The sequence below is a fragment of the Gymnoscopelus microlampas genome (assembly GCF_963454915.1).
Source record: "Gymnoscopelus microlampas genome assembly, chromosome: 8".
Taxonomy (NCBI): Eukaryota; Metazoa; Chordata; class Actinopteri; order Myctophiformes; family Myctophidae; genus Gymnoscopelus; species Gymnoscopelus microlampas.
In genome coordinates, this window is record NC_139945.1 from 4,639,631 (window position 1) to 4,661,613 (window position 21,983).

Here is a 21,983-nt window from a genome sequence, read left to right on the forward strand (position 1 = left end):
TGAATGCAGTCAGTGTCCGATCGTCGTGCAAGGCCTAAGAAGAAATGGCAACCTTTTCACGTTGGCCTATTATAGCGCCACCAGGAGGCCACAATAGCCTACCTGACCTGGCGGAGACCTGTGCTCCGAGGAGCACTTTTTCTAGTTGTTATTGTTTCAACCTCGTGCTGTTTAAACATCCTCTAAGGACTGAGTTGATAAAAAAAAAATGTTCATTGAAGAACAATGTTAATACAAAATAAAAAATAAAATAAAGATGTTAGTGTCGCTGCCTGTAGAGATGACATCACTCACCTTAGGGTCCGCAGACCTACGGTGGTCTGTAACCCTAAGAGTGTATAAATGGAACCAAATGGACCCTTATAGGTGTGTAACTCGGAGAGTGTACAAATAGAACCAAATGGACCCTTACGGGTCTGTGACTCTTAGAGTAATTGTACTTCATTTGTACTTTGTACACTCTCAGAGTTGAATTAACACTGAGGATTTTCTGTGCAGACTGGGGGTCCCAAAATGAAAGGAAATGGTATCAAATGACTGTCCCGTGGTCTAATTCATATCGTTGCTGTCCGGTGGAAACCTTGTATGTCCAAAACGTTTTAAAATAGTTAAAATAGCCAAACTGCAAGCTCACAGTGTCAATGGAAGCCAACCCAAGAAGACCGGTTCCTCACCCTTGTTCACTGAGGAACCATGGACACCAGACAGATATCAAAGTTGCAGGACTCATGCTCAGGTGCCAGTCACACACCTGTGACTGGCACACACCTGCCTGCAAATGGTACCAGGGCTGACATCAAATAATGCATAATCTGCTTAACGGAACACCAGCTTCACCTGCCATATTGCACCACGGGTCTTATCCTGAAGGGACATCTAAATGTTGCAGGAGTGGCTCATTTTGAAGACAATGCCTCAAAGTATGAACGCAGCGTCCAATTGCAGTGAAACTTTGCACGCACATTCCCACTAGGCCAAGGAAGAAATGCCACCCTTTTCAAATTGGCCTATTATTATTGCCACCAGCAAAACAAATGTTTTCATATTAGCTACTCCTACAGATTTTGTCCTAACATCACGAAAAATCATCATGTGATCAAGACCGATCTGTCTGATGTTTTCATACATCATCCTCATTGGCTAAGATCAGGCATCTAAAGTTCGCATGTGATTTGCTTTGAACAAAATTCCACAAATCATGACCGCAGCGCGTCAACAAAAAAAAAAAAAAAAAAATAGAAATGAGAAATGTGAAAATATCAGATCTGCAAGTTCACAGCACATTGGCCCATGATATGGGTGTGCGTTTTCAGATCAGGTTTGCATCAGGTGTTTCTACATACCAGTCTAGGAACCGAACCGCTCCGCACCGCCTGCTTGTGCGTTTCCATGTAAAAGGACCCGGTCGAAAGTGGGCTCAATTTCTTTTCAGTAAACTGATTTTGGTACATGAGTGAATCAATGAGTGAATACATAAGTTTAAACAACAATATATATGTATATTTTTTTTTTATGAAGGTGGTACTAAACAGACCAACAGATCAGTGCAAGTTTTACCATAAAGTGCCTCAATTTTAGCAATATATTCATTGATTCAGGTAGCCTCTATTAATTCAAGGACCTTCTGTACACTCAAGCACAAGTAAAACATAATACTTTCAAGTACATTCCAGAACAGTAGAAACCTTGACCATAAATAGAAATAAACATAAAGATGTCTTGATTGACCTTATCCTGTATGAACAAACCAGACTAACAAAAACAAAGCTCTCTGTTTCTGGTTGCTTCAAAGGCCATAAAACTACCAACAATTTAGTTAGTCCATATTGATTTAGTGAGTAAAAATAGACCCCTTCAGTCCAACTCTCCCTCAATAACCTTGACCAAAATAATAAACAGAGCAATAGTTCAACATAAAGTGGTCGAGTGTAGATCGGTTATTTACGATGAATGTTCGCCTACTAAGACATGCCCAGAATTGGGATGCTAGGGTTCATGTGGTTAAAAGTGCCTCAAATAACCATCAGAAAATGTTCTGTAAACTATTCGTTCTCAAATTGGTGTCACAACAATGCAAACAAGCCCCCCGGCGCTTTTGGAGTTATATTCTTAGCATAGCTTTTTTTGAATGACAGTTTCGCCTAAAAAGATGTGGACTGACAGGAATGATTCATGATACGAGACGAAGTGCGACTGACAGGCATCACTTAAAATGTATGCTGACTGACGTGAACAAGGCGCATCACTCACACATTATGCAACGTAAATGACGCAATGCAAATGAAAATGCTAATGATACAACGCTAATGACGTGGAAACAAAACCAGCAGCAAAGAATGAAAAAAAAATGCACTCTCTTCTTTGCTTCATATTATTCCGCAAATGATGGGCGCCGTTCATAAATTATGTGAAATGTAAGCCTATAAGAGACGCAAATGACACATGGCCAAAAATCACACAAGCTGACACAAATGCAAGGCAAATAACGTAAAAGTTGAGGCCGTTAAACGCAAATGACACCACAAATTCCTTCGGAAGAGCAGTTCTCTAGAACCGTCCTGCTCCGTACTGGCACACGAGTACAGGGACTGCACTAGAATGAACAAGATATGATATTTACTATATTACACATTATATATTATTACTCAAAACACGGCGGGAGGGGGCAGCCACAGAGAAAGCCCCTGTCACCCCAACACTATAGCAATGATTACCATCACAATGTAGAGCTATTTAACTCTTATTTTAACAAAAGGAAAATAATTGACTGCACATTTACCTATAAAAAGGCAAAATAACACCACAATACTTCAAACTGAAGTAACACATTTATTATGTTCTGAATAAATGAATGAATACATTTAAACATGATTATCTGAGGTACATAGAAAGCTCTCTCTCTCTCTCTCTCTCTCTCTCTCTCTCTCTCTCTCTCTCTCTCTCTGTGTGGAATGCCCTGACATCATCCGTTAAAGGATGTGAATCACTGGTTTATTTCAAAAGAATCAGGAGACGATAGGAGGTGTCATTCGGTGCCGCCGTTTTTACTTTTTTCTCCTTTGTACATATAGTTGTTTGTAATTGTGATGTCATGTATTGATGTGCTAATATTACATGGCATGCTATGTTGATGAATTGAATATATAGGACCAAAATGGAAACAAGTCACCAGGACCTTTATTTGTGTATCATCCGTTTAACCTAAATGTTTTACTGTACCTCCATGCTGTTGACATTTCTGACTAATACAGTATTCAAGCAATCAAAACTAACTAACGACGTTATCAGCAATCAAATATATCCATATATATTATTGTTATAAAATAGAACATGTTTTATCATTGCATTTCTACTCTTACGTCTTGGTGGCGTTGCGACCCATGATGGACTTCTTAGTGTTTCTCTCGGGTTTCAAAAGCATTATATAACACTTGGGTGCAAACAGCGCCACCAAGAGGCCAAAACTAGACGCTAAAATAGCAAACACCTCCACTACATCCGCATATTTGCCCGGAGAGCTGATATACGCCGGGACGAAGGCTATCCACACGGCAGAGAAGATCAACATGCTGAAAGTGATCAACTTGGCTTCGTTGAAGTTGTCTGGAAGATTCCTTGCCATGAACGCTAGGATGAAACTAAGGAGCGCCAGTAAACCGATATAACCTAGTAACACGGCAAAACCAACTGTTGATCCCACCTCACACTCATAGACTATCTTATCACTGTGGTATTGTGTGTTTTTATGTGGAGTCGGTGAGGCAGTCACAAGCCAGGCTGTGCAGATTATTGCCTGGATGGCAGTAAGAGCCAGAACTGTTCCTCTTTGCTGCATAGCACCAAACCACTTCATGATGCCTGCACCCCCAGGCTTGGAAGCCTTGAACACAGCCAGCACCACCATAGTCTTTACCAGGATACATGAGACGCACAGCACAAAGCTGATCCCGAATGCCGCGTGCCTCAGCTGACAAGTCCACAGTCTGGGATGTCCGATGAACAGAAGTGAGCACAAGAAACACAGTTTCAGTGACAGCAAAAGTTGGAAGCTGAGTTCCGAGTTGTTGGCGCGTACCATGGGTGTGTCTCGATGATAGACGAAGATTCCCAGGACAATGGCGCAGCAAAGTGTGCCCAGCAACGAGATGGTCGTCAGGGAGATACCCAGGGCCTCATGGTAGGAGAGGAACTCCATGATCTTGGGGACACAGTGGTCACGCTGGGGACTGGACCAGAAGTCCTCTGGACAACTGGTGCACTCTGTGGAGTCTAAAAAAGACACTGAGGTTAAAGGGACAGACAAGTAAAGTATCGTCCTAAAAAGGCACAACATTTCTACTTCTTGACTACTGTCATTGTTGCCAAGTCTGCTTATTTTAGGCGACTTTGGTCATTTTCTGCAAATCAACTTAACGTATAGCATTCCAATTATCAACATTGGAACACAATCGATTGATTTACGATGACTACTGGACACGGCAGACATGTTAACACAATGCCTGCCAAGGCATTTTTGTGTTTGAAAATTCCACAAGAGGGCGCTCTAACACAACTTAGGAATGATCCCTTGACTCTGAAAGAAGGAATGGACGGATGTGACGTCATCCCAAAAAACGTCACTTCCGTCCACTCCGATGTTCTTTCTTTGGTGAAAACGAACCTTATTCAACGGGCGATACGAACAAAATGGCCGATCGCCGTAAACTTCCGTGTCTACAACGCGGCTCCCACGACTGTCCAAAGATCGTCAATATAAGGTAAAAACGCTGGCATTGGGATGAAAAACAATGTTTTAATCTCAGGCAGTCAATGTGTTAGTCATCATCAATCAATAGATTTTGAGATGGGTGGAGCACGAACGTGAGATTTTCGGTTGAGAACCGCATAGTAAACCAACCGGTCTGGTTGCTGATCTCTCCGTCAGAACAGGCGATGCAGTCGAAGCAGCAGACAGGTTCTCCTTTCCTTCTGGCCACACGGGTCCCAGGGGAACAGCTCTCACTGCACACTGACTCAGGAGGCTACAATAACAATGACACCTGTACGTTAATTATAGTCATGTAATTAATAAGTCATTTTAAATGATAAATAATGAATTAAACCAGCCAGGTTCCAGAAGAACAGCAGCACAGCAAAATAACAACAGTCAATTTCAGTTTAAACCATAGATCTGCATTGTTACATTAGACCCCTGGTCCGAACTAAATCGTACTACGAGTTACTACGTAACTTCAGTGGTCAGGTTCTGATAATAAAGCAAAGTTTGTTGTTTACCCAGGGTGTCGGACTAAGCACGAAGCTTGTTTCCAGCCGGACCCTGCATGGAAGCCTTGCTCAAGGGCTATTCAGCGGTGATTCATGATTGATGTGATGAATTGGGGAATCGAACTAGGGACCTTCCGGTATCAAGGCCGCCCCTCTAACCACTAGGCCACCGCTGCCAATAACTGGAGAGGAGTCAAGAATCGTTCTAAGCTTGGTTTATTAGGACAGGTCTGTCTGGGTTAGTAAAATGTCCATCCACAGTGGATATTTTTTTGAGAGAGATTTACATATACAATTCACTTAAGGTCCTCCTTCCTACACATCTGTTATCCATTAAAAAGAAAAAAACGATCATTAAGAATAAAACACAGATCATTCCATTGTGGTCACTCTTGACCCTTTAAATTGACCTTTACTCGGGTCTAAGTCAAATTAACATTCCATTTAATTAGCTGGACACTGAGCCACCTCACCTAGACAACTAGACATTGTTTCAGGAACATCTCCATTATACTTCACAGAGAAGGAAAAAAGCTTTAAACTATATAATTGCAATCAAATATACTATCAGTTAATAATACATACTAACACACACTCTCATCATGAGCTCCAGAACTCATTTATTATAGCATAAAGAGACCTTGGTGGATTCAAAGTTCCAGAAGATCATATCTTCGTCCAGGACGACTTCTGCGTCGCCGGAGGCGGACATCCTGACTCCGCCCACATTCCGGAGCTTGACGGTTCCGTCAGGAAGCCACGCCCAGTTCATGACATCATAGATTGGTAGAGGATCGCCGTTCTCATCAAATGATACATGATCACCAGCTGACGTGGTGAAGCTGACCTTCTCCAGGTAATGCACGAGCTGGAAACATTATGGACATGAGACGATGAACAAATAATACTAATAATAGTGTATACAATATACACTATGTAGAGCACTTTTTCCCCAAACAGTGGGTCGTGACCATTAGTGGATCGCAGATCCATTTTCGTGGGTTGCGAGTGAAAATCCCTTTATTCCTAAATTTTGTCATTATGTATTATTATTTTTTAAATATTTTCTAGAGTTGACAACAAGTTCAAACATTTTTCAAAAACTAATTTCATGAATATTTTTTTTTGTTGGGGGGGGGGATTCCCTAAATTAGAAAACACATTTTTAAGAAGCAGTGCAAATAGCAGATCTGCAAGCTCACAACGTGGCATGAAGTGCCACGTTGTGAGCTTGCAGATCTATTATTTTCACTAGATAAACAACTGTAACCATACATTAAGGTCAACCATAGATGTAGTAGCACCTGAGAAAATCTAAAAGAAACCACAAACCAAACTGGCCTTTTGAAGAGAGAATGCCGCAGAGCTGAGCGTGCTTGGAGGAAAAGTAAGCTAATAGCCCATTGTGAAATCCTCTTTAATTGCATCCACACATACAACAAAGCTCTATGCTGCGAAAGGCAGGCTTATTTCTCTAAAACCATAAGTAATAATAGCAACAACCCCAGGATATTATTCTCCGCTATTGATCGGCTTCTAAATCCCCCCCACCTCAACGAGCATCTCCACCAACCCTCACAGTCAAAGTGTGAGGAGTTTGCTTCGTTCTTCGAAGACAAGATTGTCAACATTAGAAATAGCATCATAATTCATAATAATATTAATACACACTCCGCCGTTATTAGAGTGAATTTGAACCATCTACGTTATTTTAAGGAAATTAATGAAGGGGAACTCATTTTTTCCCTCCACAATGTGTCACTATATGTCCAATATAGGCCCTAGAGCCTACATGAATAATCCACCTGCCACGGTTGTACGGTGGTCAGGCCGGCACAGCTGTGCCCAGGGAAGGGCCCTCTTCCCGGGGCACACTGCAGCATGTCGTGCAGGGCGTGGGCCAGGGCGTACACGGCCTTGTAGACGTTGTACTCTGCCCTGAGGTCAGACACGTCCAACAGGGCCGTCTCTGCTGCACCCAGGTCCTCTAGTCCGGTGCACAGCCTTCCTCCACCTCCACCATCCACCCAGCCTGGCAGGACGGGGGCAAACCTACACCCAAACGTGTGCTCCCAAAACTGCCTCACCTGCAAGGAGAAACAACACCATGAAGTCTGTATAAGCATGAATAAAATACAGTGTTACAGTAATTTCCTTTCCTACTAAACGGTGTCAGCTCCAAAGTTCCCATGAAACTACAGTATGTGTAAAACTCTGCTGCCCACCTGCTCACCAGAACCCAATCCAGGGACCACATCACCCCAGTCCTATATGACCTTCATTGACTCCCAGTCAAACACACAATACATTTCAAGATACTGATCACCACCTACAAGACCCTCAGCAAGCTGGCCTTTTAATTTCAATGTTTTCTTTGCTAGTTTTCTAGTTTTAATGTTTTCTATGCTGGTTAGGGGCGGCCATAGCTGAGTGGTTAGTGAGCCCGCCTTGAAAGCCAGAGGCCCTGGTTGCCTCAGGTTCGATTCCAGGCCAGGCCAGCATGTGTCGATGAAATGAAATTTGTCCCTGAGCAAGACTCTTAACCCCTAATTGCTCACAGGTTCTCATTGGAAACAAGGCCGCAAGGACTTTCATGAACGACCTGTTAAAATGAATTATCCTTATCCTTAAAGGCATTGTAGGGAACATTAAGCCTAAATTTAAAAAATATTTATATATATATTTTTTGCATTTTTCCCCTTCTATCAGCCACTATATAATGATGCTGGGGTGTTTTCCTGCATTGAAACACAGGCCTCTTTCTGAAAACCCTATTTTCCCTATTGTTGTTGTTGTTGTTATGTTTGTCCGGGACGTAAGGAAGTCTATGGAAGTCTATGGAGGCATCACCCCCTGGTGGCCGGGAAACGAACTGCACAAACATAAACAATGCAGGGAAAATAGGGGTTTCAGAAAGAGTACTGTGTTTCAATGCAGGAAAACACCCCAGCATCATTATATAGTGGCTGATAGAGGGGAAAAAATGCAAAAAAAGATATATTTATAAATATTTTTTGAATTTAGGCTTAATGTTCCCTACAATGCCTTTAAGTTATTTTTTCTTTCTTAATTGTGTAAAGCATCTCTTAAACAGTAAATGAAAACAAACAGACTCACTATGTTATTTTCATGGCTGTTGTCAGGGTCATCAGGATGGAGTTTCAACAGGAAGTCCTTGAGTCCCGGGATCTCCGCGCGACGGACGGCGATCCCCAGGGTGCCTGTCAGGTACGGCATGAATTTAGGAGTATGGAAGTCGGGAAACGTGGCCCAGGACACACTGGCCATCCACTGTAGTCCTGTCAGGTTCTGCCTTATTACCTGTTGAGTTCAACACGATATACTATAGTTACACTATTAGCAGGGTTAATTTTGTCGACTAAAACTATGATAAAAAGTTCGTAGACTACATTTTTTTCAACAAAAAACTAAATGAAAACGAGTCTACAATGGCAAAAAGTAGGACTAAATATACTGCTAATTTTGTCAACAAATAAAAACTAGACTAAAATGAGATCCAGTAGAACTAAGACAAGTCATTTTATGCTTGGCTGTGCCTATAGGTGTCGCACTCCAAAAATCGTCTATTTTAATTAACGGTTAATTAACAATTTATCAGGTGTTAGATGAACATACATCGTCCATCATCTTCCTCATGTGTGCTCCCAGTTCAAACACATTAACAGTTAATAAACATACCTCAGCCATCATCCTCCTCAAGTGTCCTCCCAGTTCGAACACAGCCACCACTCTGGCTGTAGAAGTCTTCATGACAGAGACGATCCTCTGCAGCTCTGTGGGGTCACTGTCTGCGGGGAAAACTTCTATGTAGGCCAGACAGGCCACACCAGACCGCTCCAGGTCAGACTGGGAAGGTAGAACAACCAGGGTTAGAACCTCTATTAGGGCCCTGCACAGGCCGAAAATGTGGGCCTTAGACCGGCCCTGGGCCCTGGTCCGATAGGTGGCGCAATTTTACAGCTTGAGCCCGACCCGAAGCCCGACACCTTTTTATTTATTTATTATTATGAATTCATTATTTTCGAGCGTGCGCTTTCACTGTTGTGCCCAGCAGCTGCACTCTCTCGCGCTCTGATTAAAACAAAGCCACAAGAAGTCAAGAACACACACATCACACTAGAAAATGAGAAATCGTCCTCCAGCCACCGTTTGGAATGATCTTATGTCCTCGCAGCATAATCCCACACACTTCTGGTGACTTGGGATTTTGCATTCACTGGCACTGGCTTGGAAAGAAAATCAGGCATTGATAATTGTCAGCTTGCTGCGTAGGGTTACCAACCGTCCCGTAAAATATGGAATCGTCCCGTTTTTGGAAACTAAACGACGCGTCCCATATTGAACTGGTACGGGACGCAATTTGTTCAGTATTTTGAGGTCGGGGAATAAATAGAGGGTATGCGCATGCTTAAAGTTAATGGCACATCGAGTGGCAAAGCGAGTGGCAAAGCAACATTTGGATGCATGGGCTGTCAAGGCCAGAAAGTATTTTTTTGACTCTCAGTAGGCATTCCTGCATAACTTCCGGGTTTGATGATGATGTCACACGCATACAAGACAGGGCGATTTATTTGAGAAATTACGGTGATTCTGCTGTCCTGCTCCCACTTTGCTCTCTCTCCCCCTCTCGTAGCTGTGTGTGACTGTCAGTGAGCTAACTGAGCTTTGGGAGTCGGGTGTCTGGAAAATCCCTCATTGCGGGCTGCTTATTGGCTCATTTACTCATGACACGAACAATGAGAGTTAGCGCTTTCAGTGTTGCTGAGATACTCTGAGTCTCTGCCCCATAAACTGTAGGGTGCTGCCTCCCAAACACCCCCTCCTTTCAAGCTAGCGCACATGCTGAGACAAAAAGTAGACCTTACCCGTCGGGGGATATGAGCCCCCGAAAGTGCTACCGTCCAAATTATTTTAATATCCATCGTGTAAAATAACGTGTTGCCGTACCTTTAAGGATCTGGCAGCGTTGCGTCCATCAGCATCATCACTGACCACCAGTCCCACCCAGGTCCATCCAAACCTCTTCATGATGTGCTGCATGGCTCTGACCTGATGGTTAAAGAATGACCTGATGGTTAAAGAATGACCTGATGGTCCTATATGAGGTGTGTATGATGACCTGTAGGTGATGCTGTTGGGTGCATGAGACGCATTAACCTCACGTAACCAGACTTTCCATCTCGGAGGAAAGCCTGGTATTTGTTTCTAAATGGCCGTGTGATCCGGTCTAGGCCACGCCTACTGAGAAAAAAAAAAGAGGAAAAAACCCTGTGGTTCCGGGTGCGGGTTCCGGTTAGATTATTCACACAGTCAGATCAGTTCATCTCCTAGATTATTCACACAGTCTGATCAGTTCATCTCCTACATTTCACAATGAATAGGGAAGAAAAAGGTCTAATCATTCTGTTCTGGCACCGTGCCAACAGAGACCATCAGCTCCCGTAATGAAAGGCCATAATACAATACCCATTACACCCACTAGAGAGTAATGTTTGTCAAGTGGGCGGAACATCTACTACCAGGTAACAGCACATGTTTGTCTTTTCTTTTTACCACAGATAAAAAAGAAAGGGCATTTTTTACCACAGATAAAAAAGAAAGGGCATCTTTTTACCACAGATAAAAATAAAGGGGTTCTTCCACTGACTATTAGAATTAACACCTTTCAGGAGGCAGGCCTACAATACTGAAACATGGACTAGTTAGTGCAATCTGTTCATTAGCACCTGGAAGTTAACACAGTGCTATAACATGGACAAGTTTGTGTTCATTATACCTGGAAGGCGTCACTTGGGATGGTTCTGAAGAAGGAAGGGAACTGCTGACGGTCACTCAGACACGAACAGGTGGCAAAATAACTGACCTGACAAATGTACAAGATATTATGTAATATATTCATTTATTAAAATGACTGACCATCAAAATGTACAAAATATATCGTTGCTGTCAGGCAGAAACCTCATATCTCAATTTCTTTTTTTGTAAATGAATGCTCTACTTGATGAAGTGAAAATAGCAGATCTACAAGCTCAAAACGCCATTGCGAGGCGTTGTGAACTTGTAGATCGGCTATTTTCACAATTTTAAAACCTTATTTTAAATAATAATCAAAAAGGAACGGTTTGGGACGAATTTCGCGGAAAGAATAAATAAATATTATTAAGTATGGCGGATTACAATAAGTGTTTGGCCATTGGCATGGCAGGCACACTTAATACGTATAGATTACTTACCAGAGGTATTTGGTACAGACCTAGTAAATTTGACAGGGCGATGGACTGCGTCGACGACTCCGGGCCCACAACTCCCACCACCGGAGGGGAGCCGTCACAGTTTTCGTCCAATCGGACGTGCGCCTCCCTGCCGCTGACCAATGATACGGCGGCTTTGTCGCCCATGCCCCGAAAGATGCAGCAGGTGTCGTAGAGGCGGTACCCCAGCGTCACGTTGGGCAGGAGGGCGGGGTCTCCGTTGATCTCGTCCACGGCGAACGCCATGACCTGCGACCGTCTGAAACCTAGGACGTCAAATCTACATATACATTACTAATTGATATTACTAATTACTAATTGCTCATTACATACACTGTGACCTGTGACAATTATACCCAAGACATACAAAAATAAAGACATGCCAGTGTAACGACATCTTATCCACTATCCTAAATGGGAATTGCCCGTTGGGTGCAGAAGTCTCTCCAGAACCCAGAGGTGAACTGGGGCCCCCGATCCGAGACCACGTCAACAGGGAAGCCATGAAGGCGGATGACATGCTGAACCAGTAGCTTGGCAGTAGGGATCTTGGGAAGGGCAATGAATTGGGCAGACTTAGAAAAACGGTCCACAATGCTCAGAATGGCCGTGTTGCCGTCCGACGGTGGAAGACCGGTGACAAAGTCCAACGAGATGTGAGACCAAGGGCGGTGCGGGACAGGGAGTGGTAGCAGAAGGCCAGGTGGGGGCTGGCGAGATGTTTTATTCTGGGCACAGACTGGGTAGGCTGCAACAAATGAATGGCCAACTTTCCTCATGGAAGGCCACCAAAAACATTGTTTCAAAAAGGAAAGGGTGCGATTCATACCAGGATGGCAATCAGGTTAGACGAGTGCCCCCACTGTAGCACACGGGAACAGGTCCGGCACAAACAGCCAGTTTGGAGGTCCATTCCCAGGGTCGGGGTGCTGACGTTGAACGTTACAAACCACCGCTTCCACCTCCCAAGACAAGAGCCCATGTGTAGTTGGAAGGTAGGATGGGCTCAGGACTGTGGCTCTCTGGCGTGAGACTGAACATGCGAGAGAGAGCATCAGGTTTTGTTTTCTTGGACCCAGGGCGATGAGACAGAGTGAACCTGGAGAAAAACAGGCCTGGCGGGAGTTGAGCCGCTTAGCTGTTTTAATGTACTCCAGGTTCTTGTGATCCGTCCAGACAATAAACGGTTGTTCGGCACCCTCCAGCCAATATCTCCACTCTTCAAGGGCTAACTTCAGGGCCAACAATTCCCAATGCCCAATGTCGTAATTTCTCTCCGCGAGGACAAGTTTACAGGAGAAAAAGGCATAGGGGTGGACTCGGTGGTCTTCAGAGGAGCGCTGGGACAGCACCGCTGTAGTCTCGCATGGCCAGACTGTTGCCTCCCACAATTTACAAATGTTTCCGACATACAGTCTGGGACTTTAGAAGCTCTGATCATGTGTAAGGGGAAAGCGGATGCCCCTCCCCTACCCACGTCCGTTTCAGCATTGTGCAGTGGCGCAAAGGAGTCCGACTGGAATCAACGAATCTCATAAATATCGTTTATCGTCTACTAGTGTCTTCTTTCACAGTTTTTTCGGCGTTAATTCCATGATACCTTTCTCAGTTTTCTGTGATAAACAATCCTCGCACAAATAACATGAATCTACCGCTCCTATGACTATGCTTCCGCCTCGGTTCTGTTTCCACTAGGACTACAGGTCCGCGGGCACCGCGTCGTGATTGGTCGAATGTCTTTCCGGTCTGAACAACTTCCGTTACACAGCTTTCGGGAAGTGGAGTTCCAGACTCTATATAGCATTCAGAGATTGTGGAATAGTAGTCTGGTGACGCGAGACTAGCACCGCTGGGATAGCACCTCAACAATGAACTGGTGCGTTTGCTCCGGATTGATCAGGACAGATGACCAGACGTATAGCACTTTGGAAAAGGTAAGAGCAGTGAAAGGAGCCTAATCCGTCCGAGATGCTGTAGTTCCACACGAAACCGCTATAAAATTTGGCGAAACCGAGGAAGCCCTGAATACCCTTCCGGTTACTGGGCTTGGGCCACTCCACAACCGCTCTAATCTTCTCTGGGTCCATATGGACGCTGTCGGCAGCCCAAGAAAGGGACAGTGGTTTGGTGGAAAGCACAAGTATCCGCTTTCACAAAGACGCGATTCTCCAGAAGGTGCTGGAGCACCTGTTGCACGTGACGAGTGTGATCTTGCGGGGTACTGGAAAAGACCAAGATGTCATCTAAATAGACAAAAACTAACCGGTGCAACATGTCCTGGAGGACATCGTTGACAAGAGCTTGAAAGACTGCAGGATCGATCGTGAGGCCGAAGGGCATGAGGTACTCGTAGTGGCCGCTGGGGGTGTTGAATGCGGTTTTCCACTCGTCGCCTTCTCGGATTCGGACCAGGTGGTAAGCATTGCGAAGATCGGGTATAGTGAAGATAGAGGCTTTCTGGACACGCTCAAAAGCAGAGGAGATGAGAAGGAGTAGGTAGCGGTTCTTGATGGTGATGTCATTCAAGCCCCGGTGATCGATGAAGGGCCGTAACACCCCACCCTTCTTCCCCACAAAGAAGGGGCTCAGGGGCACACCATGAGTACAGGTGACCACAGGGAGGAGAAGTATCTGGAAGCAGTTTGATAGGGCAGTCATAAGGACGATGTGGAGGTAAAGACGTGACCCGAGACTTGTTGAAGACCTCCCTCAAGTCCCAGTATTCGGGCGGACCCTTGACAGGTCTGGAGAGTAGTTGGAAGGAGCAGGCTCCGGGAGAATGGGGTTGAGCCGACCTTAGCCACTTAGAAAGACAATGTTGCCCCCAGGAGGTGATCTTTCAACTCGACCAGTCTATGGAGGAATTATGCAAAGCAAGCCAGGGACGTCCGAAAATGACTGGTACATGAGGTGAATTAATAAGGTGCAGTGAAATAGCCTCACAGTGGTTGCCTGAGATACAGAGCTTAACAGGAACCATTGACTGAGTTACCAAATCAATGGACCTTCCACCGAGAGCACTGGCCTAAGAAGGTTTATCAACAGGGGTGACTGGAATGTTTAATTGGTGGACTAAGTTAGCATCAATCAAATTAGCATCAGCAGCAGAATCAACTTTTTTTTTTTTTTTTTTTGGCCTCCTGGTGCCGCTATAATAGGCCAATGTGAAAAGGGTGTCATTTGTTTAAGGGCTTTTCACTGGAATCGGACACTGCATTCATGATTTGAGGCATTTTGTTACAAAAATGTGTTTTGCAAAATTAGACCTGCTGGTGGCGCTATAGCAGGCCAATGTGAAAAGGGTGGCATTTCTACCTCGGCCTAATAGAAATGTGCGTGTGAAATTTTACGGAAATTGCAAGCTGCGTTCATGATTTGAGGCATTTTGTTCAAAACGGACCAATCCTGCAAACTTTGGAAGCCAATCTTAGGCAATCAGGATGGAATATGGGAAACAAACTTACAGTAGCTTGTCCTTTGTTATGGAGTTATGTCATAGAGAGTTATGTAGGTACACAACCTGGCTGGGTTAAAGATATAAACCTGACGATCGGATCTCTTATCAACGAGGCAGCACAGGATCACTGCCGGCCGCCCGAGTCTCACGGGGAATATCCTACATGACTGCTTGTGCACTGCTCGGTATGGGTTAAATAAATCAATATACAAACGTATTCCATTCATGGCTATGTGATTGGTATCATAATATGTCATTCATGTAGGCTACAAGCCTATGTGACAAAGATTGTAGCGCTACGAATGTGTGTGTGTGTGTGTGTGTGTGTGTGTGTGTGTGTGTGTGTGTGTGTGTGTGTGTGTGTGTGTGTGTGTGTGTGTGTGTGTGTGTGCGTGCGTGCGTGCGTGCGTGCGTGCGTGCGTGTGTGAGTGTTTGCGTGCGTGTGTGTGCGCGTGTGTGTGTGTGTGTGTGTGAGAGAGCCAGAGAGGCGTGTGCTGTGCATGTGTGGCGAGGCGAGCGGGGGAAACTCTTTCTTATTGGCTTTTCATGATGTGTTTGGTCGTATTATGGTTCTTCATGTTGTAAAATCGGGGTGTTTTGAGAATATTCAAGGCCGTATTATTTAAATGATGCTCGTTTTCAGACGTGAGATTTATCAAAGCTCCGACCTGATGTACGCTAGGATTGGCTGTATAGGATCCTTTGATAAATGTGACTTTGACGTTGGTGTACGGCCGAATATATGGAAAAACATAAGCCGTTTTTTACGCTCCGTTGATAAATGAGGGCCACTGTGTACCGATTTGTGTGATGTTTGGACAAAATCTGTAGGATGCACAAATCGGCCTCCTGGTGGCGCTATAACAGGCCAATCTGAAAAATCTGGGGCAGAGGTTCTGAATTGGCATCCAGGGAGTGTGTGTGCACAGTTTCGCAGCGGCCGGGCCAACGGTGCCGGAGATTAGCTGCTAACGGACGGACAGGACACACACACGGACGGACAGGGGGTAAAACATACTCTCTCGCCATGCCTTTCGGCCTGGCAGAGACAATTAGAGCCTGAGTTTCCAACTGTGTATCATTGCAACTTATTTTGTAGACGAGTTAGGCTGAAATTTTGTAGACGAGTTAGGGAAATTAACATTGCCATACAACCCCACAGTTGTGTGGGGTTATGTTGACAAATACACACCATTAGTGTGTTCCAAAATAGCAGCTCTACAAGCTCACAACGCATCACATTGTAGATCGGCTTTTTTTGAATAGTCAAAGTATGACAGAGGGGTGTATGTCATGTGGGGTGGTGGTTGAGTATGGGGTGTGTGAGTGAGGGGTGGGACTTTTGGAGCTTGAAATGTACAAACGTTTTAGCATCAAAATATGCTTTGAGTACCAAAGTAAAAGTACTCAAATTTTCAGAAAATAGCAGATCTACAAGCTCATAACGCGTCACATTGTAGATCGGCTGTATGTGGTTACAGTAGGTTTTGTATTAATAACAAAATCGGCAAAGTTACAAGTAACTAAAGCTGTCAAATGCTGTAATTGTAGTGGAGTGGAAGTAACAAAAATGGAAACTAAAGTAAAAGTACCTAAAAATTATACTGTGCATTGTAAGCACTTGTATAGTACTTGAGTAAATGTACTTAGTTACTTTGCAGCAGCACTGAGCAGCCAATGGCTGACAGGCTAGAGATCAACAGCTGTACTAATTGGTAGAGTGCAGAGGGACATGGATTGATATTAATGGACTTAAATCAAAACCTATACATCACACAGTTAGATCTTTGGATGTAATCGGAGATCAGACCTGTGCAAACATGGTGATGTAAAAATATATGTATGTACTGTAGTGTAAAATGTGTACGTTCATGCAACGTCAATGTACATTGTTTCTTGTGTCTGGGTAGCTCAGTTGGAAGAGCTCTTGACTCTGGACCACAATGACATGGGATCAAATCCTCATCTCAGCATATGAGCAATCTGGCTCCCTGCGGTATAGAGCATTGTAACAGGTATAGATTCATGTGTTCTTTGCTGTTGCTACCCTTTAAATGGCCATGGTCATTGACAATGCATTGGGCGGTTAAAGTTAAATATAAATAAATTCTACACATGATTTCAAAGTAAACATATCAAGCATGCGTGTCCACAGTAAGGTTAATTATTTTAATTGTGAATTGAGTTTGTAAGTGAACGTATGAAGGAATAGGGAGGTGGCAACGTTTTTAAACGTAAAGTGAAAAGTACAAGCATACGTGTCCACAGTAAGCTGTTCTTTCTTTTTTTACAGTTTGAATGGAGTTTCTAAGTGGAAGTATGTAGGAGGAGTAGGGTGCCAAAGTTTTTAGGTGAATATAGTCTATAAATAGTGATGATATCTATAGTGTGCTCGCTGCTGCTGCTGCAGCAAACACACAATAATATAATCTGTACATTGATATGATACTATATGATACCAGGTAAACAAGGAACCTAGCATCTGTCTAGACAACATGCTATCTAAATAACATTCTGTACATTTGAAACTATAGGATAACCTAGGACTTCAAATCTATACACACAATACAAATTACTATTACTATCATTTTCAGGTCAAGTATTCATCCAATCAGGAGAGAGAACTGGAACTGAAACAGTACACAATTTAAACCAACAAATCCTGATTGGATGAAATTGGTATCCCACCTGAAATGTATGTTCTGTTTACTTAAGAGCTGGAGAGACATGGAGACCTCTGTTACTGAACATCAAATACTCTGTAGCAATGATTACTATCACAATATAGAGCTATTTAACACTGCTACTGAACAAACACTCTATAGCAATGATTACTATCACAATATAGAGCTATTTAACACTGTTACTGAACAAACACTCTATAGCAATGATTACTATCATAATATAGAGCTATTTAACACTGTTACTGAACATCAAATACTATGTAGCAATGATTACTATCACAATATAGAGCTAGTTAACACTGTTACTGAACAAACACTCTATAGCAATGATTACTGTCACAATATAGAGCTATTTAACACTGCTACTGAACAAACACTCTATAGCAATGATTACTATCACAATATAGAGCTATTTAACACTGTTACTGAACAAACACTCTATAGCAATGATTACTATCACAATATAGAGCTATTTAACACTGTTACTGAACAAACACTCTATAGCAATGAGTACTATCACAATATAAAGCTATTTAACACTGCTACTGAACAAGCACTCTATAGCAATGATTACTATCACAATATAGAGCTATTTAACACTGTTACTGAACAAACACTCTATAGCAATGAGTGCTATCACAATATAGAGCTATTTAACACTGTTACTGAACAAACACTCTATAGCAATGAGTACTATCACAATATAGAGCTATTTAACACTGTTACTGAACAAACACTCTATAGCAATGAGTACTATCACAATATAGAGCTATTTAACACTGTTACTGAACAAACACTCTATAGCAATGAGTACTATCACAATATAGAGCTATTTAACACTGTTACTGAACAAACACTCTATAGCAATGATTACTATCACAATATAGAGCTATTTAACACTGTTACTGAACAAACACTCTATAGCAATGAGTACTATCACAATATAGAGCTATTTAACACTGCTACTGAACAAACACTCTATAGTAATGATTACTTTAGAGTAAAAAAAACACTCATTGAACCTTTAAATATGCATTATTTGCAGAAACATACAGCATACTGTAAATTAATGTAAGTTCCCTGTTATCTGTGTTATGTCTCTGTCAGGTGGAAACCCACATGTCCAACTGTTGCTTTTCATGAAACGGTTGTATAAAAAAATAAAAAAATAACCTGCGTTTTAATTGCTCCAATGTAGTTATTATTTAGTCACAGGCTCTTTTAATACCTTTTAATTGGTTCAATATTTATAAAACAGGCTTGACGTGTTGTGAGCTTGTAGATCGGCTATTTTCCTATACTTTTGTCGGACACATAGCATTACCAAGTAGGACGTACAAAGAGAAGGTTTCCACCAGACAGCGATGAGTAACCCTAAAGACCGGGAACGCATCTGCGTCATTTTTAGATTTCTTTGGGCTACTCAAAAATAGCAGATCTACAAGCTCATGCGCGGCACAGAGTGCCGCACTATGAGCTTGTACATCTGTTATTTCTTTAGAAAAATCTTGAAAATGTGTGCAAATCTTTCAATATATATATTCTTTTAAAGTGAACATTTTTAACTCAAATCTTTGCTTCTGGGGGATTCTACAAATGTTTTCTAAATCCTGTTGCTATAATCAGTGATTCTCAAACCTTTTCATGTCAAGGACCACCCAAAATGATGTATTTAGTGGTGGACCCCCATCTCAATATACGTTGTTCCGGCGATCCCCCCCCCCCCCCCCCCCCCCTCCCCCCCAGAAGCAAAGATTTGAGTTACAAACGTTCGCTTTATGAAAATATATACATTCAAAGATTTGCACACATGTTCGCGATTTTTCCCAAAAATAGCAAATCTAACATGCTCATGTGAGCTCATATGAGCTTGTATATCTGCTATTTTTTGAGTAGCCAAATACATTTGAAATGACAGAGAGGCGTTCCCGGATTTAATGGGTCAAGTTGTGCTGGCTCACCCGTAGCAGATAAGTTCCTCTGGCTTGGAGGTGAAGCTCAGTACAGGATAGAATGGAGCACAATGGATGGGAAACAAACCGCCCAGGACCAAGTCACCTGGCTTCACAAGACACACAACAGGGTTATGATTATATCTATTCATCATGATTTAAACCATAGATCTGCAACACCCCGCCCTATAGGGGTCCAAAGAGTTACTACAAGGGGGCAGTGGTGGAAAAAGTACTCAAATGTTTTACTTAAATAAAAGTATCAATACTGCAATGCTGAAATAGGCCTACTCTGTTACAAGTAAAAGTCCGGAATTTCACAATTTACTTGAGTAAAAGTACAAAAGTATTGGTATCAAAATGTACTTAAAATACCAAAAGTATCTACAAGCTCACAACGCGTCGCGAAGCGACGTGTTGTGAGCTTGTAGATCGGCTATTTTCAAATAGCCTATATATAAAAATATGTTTCATAATATCATAATTTATATCTGAAAAGTAACTAGTAACTAAACTTTGCTGAACATTTGTAGATCTACAAGCTGTAGATCTGCTATTTTCGGCTAAGAGGTTTGGTGTAGAGAGAAAAAGCAGGCAAACCAAGTATAGGGCCAAAGGTCAAGCTAATACTAAGGTAAAGCACATTTCAACAACGGGGCAATTAAATGTGCTTTGAATTACAGAACATCAAGTAAAGTTAACACACTAATACAATCATACAATGACATTAGGATGCATAAAACAACATGAATGCAAATGGACAGATCAATCAATCAAAGACATTGGCAAACAGAAAGGTCTTTAGTTGTGTTTTAAAATAAATAAGAGTGGCAGCTGTTTTCAGGAAAGGACAAAAGGGGGGACAGACAGGGACAGAGCAAACAGAGCAAAAAAAAACACGTCAAAGATTAGTCAAGACATTTCATACGGTACATAAACCTAAAACATATACTTTACATACCTTTTGAAATCTGTTGACAACAAAGTGGGCCAGTATGTCACAGGAAGACCAAGCTAAGAAGGAGAAAACACAGAAGAAAGCATGTGTATTATAGCTCTGACATTTTTCATTGGGGTTTCCATTTTGACTGTGTTTAAAATAGGTAGTGAGTTTATATGTTTAAAATAAGTAGTGAGTTTATATGTTTAAAATGGGTAGTGAGTTTATATGTTTAAAATAGGTAGTGAGTTTATATGTTTAAAATAGGAAGTGAGTTTATATGTTTAAAATAGGTAGTGAGTTTATATGTTTAAAATGGGTAGTGAGTTTATATGTTTAAAATAGGTAGTGAGTTTATATGTCGGCTATGTTTTCCCAGCACGTTATTTAGGTCGCCCCAGACTACCCCACATGTACAATGGCTAAACATTTAAAATGATCAAACTCGGGACACAAGATATGTAATGAATGAACCACTTATCAAATAGTAAAAATAGATTATATCTCACAATAATAGTCAGGCTATTAAAAGACTTAGACAAAATAATACAAAATAAATAAACTAACTTACCCACTTTAAAAAATATATTAAATGTAAATAAAATAAAAACAAAAAACAAATGAGAAATGCTAAACATGAATAATAACCTTGTACATCAGAGAATGAACATAACAACATGCATGTCAGGAACAGGTGTGTGTGTGGAAGCGTCTTCATGTCTCTGACCCCGTCCTCCCTCCTCCCTCCTCCCGTCTCCTAAACGCTTTGTCCAGAGTTGTGGTTTTATACCACTGCTGTGATGTGCACGCACACACACACGCACGCACGCATGCACACACACGCGCACGCACACACCAGTGCTGTGCCACAGAGCTATCCTCTGTGCCACCCTCATATGGCATTACGTCATGTGGTGGAGAGTAACTATAAGTAAATTTACTTTAGTATTGCACTTACAGTAAGTATATTTGTTTGGAGTATCGGTTGTCACTTATGACTTTAACATATTTTAAATATAAATATTGTACTTTTGACTCCACTATATTTTTATGGAAGTTACTCTTTCTATCCAAACTTACCAAAAATATATTATGAAATAACCGCCCATTAAGCCCTATCTCAAATATTGTGAAAATAGCTGATCTACAAGTTCACATTCAATCCTTTCATATACTATTTGCATTTGTCCTGTAATGCACTGCTTCTCAATGTCAACATGTCAATATCAACACAAGAGTATTTCCCAAAAATAGCAGATCTACAAGTTCACAGCGCATCACTGCGCTGTGACAGTTCAGATAAGAAGGAGGGCTGTGGACAGTTCAGATAAGATACCAACATGTGTCTAAAGGTCAACCACATGAAATAGACACCAAGTTTGCCCTCACTAAATCATTTGAGTTACTAAATAA

General features: G+C 42.3%; 1 protein-coding gene across 1 annotated transcript in view; it reads right to left on the minus strand.

Annotated features, from left to right (window-relative positions):
- Positions 1-3,355: 3,355 nt before the first annotated feature.
- LOC311050086 (extracellular calcium-sensing receptor-like) overlaps positions 3,356-21,983 on the minus strand; it is a gene marked incomplete at both ends in the record, with an annotated part of 49,998 nt that continues 31,370 nt past the window's right edge. The window contains 8 exons of the mRNA XM_084064052.1: positions 3,356-4,269; positions 4,898-5,021; positions 5,906-6,133; positions 7,071-7,352; positions 8,383-8,586; positions 8,965-9,132; positions 10,234-10,335; positions 11,063-11,149. Of these exons, the coding sequence (XP_083920178.1) occupies positions 3,356-4,269; positions 4,898-5,021; positions 5,906-6,133; positions 7,071-7,352; positions 8,383-8,586; positions 8,965-9,132; positions 10,234-10,335; positions 11,063-11,149 (2,109 nt within the window). The remainder of the gene's footprint in view (positions 4,270-4,897; positions 5,022-5,905; positions 6,134-7,070; positions 7,353-8,382; positions 8,587-8,964; positions 9,133-10,233; positions 10,336-11,062; positions 11,150-21,983) is intronic.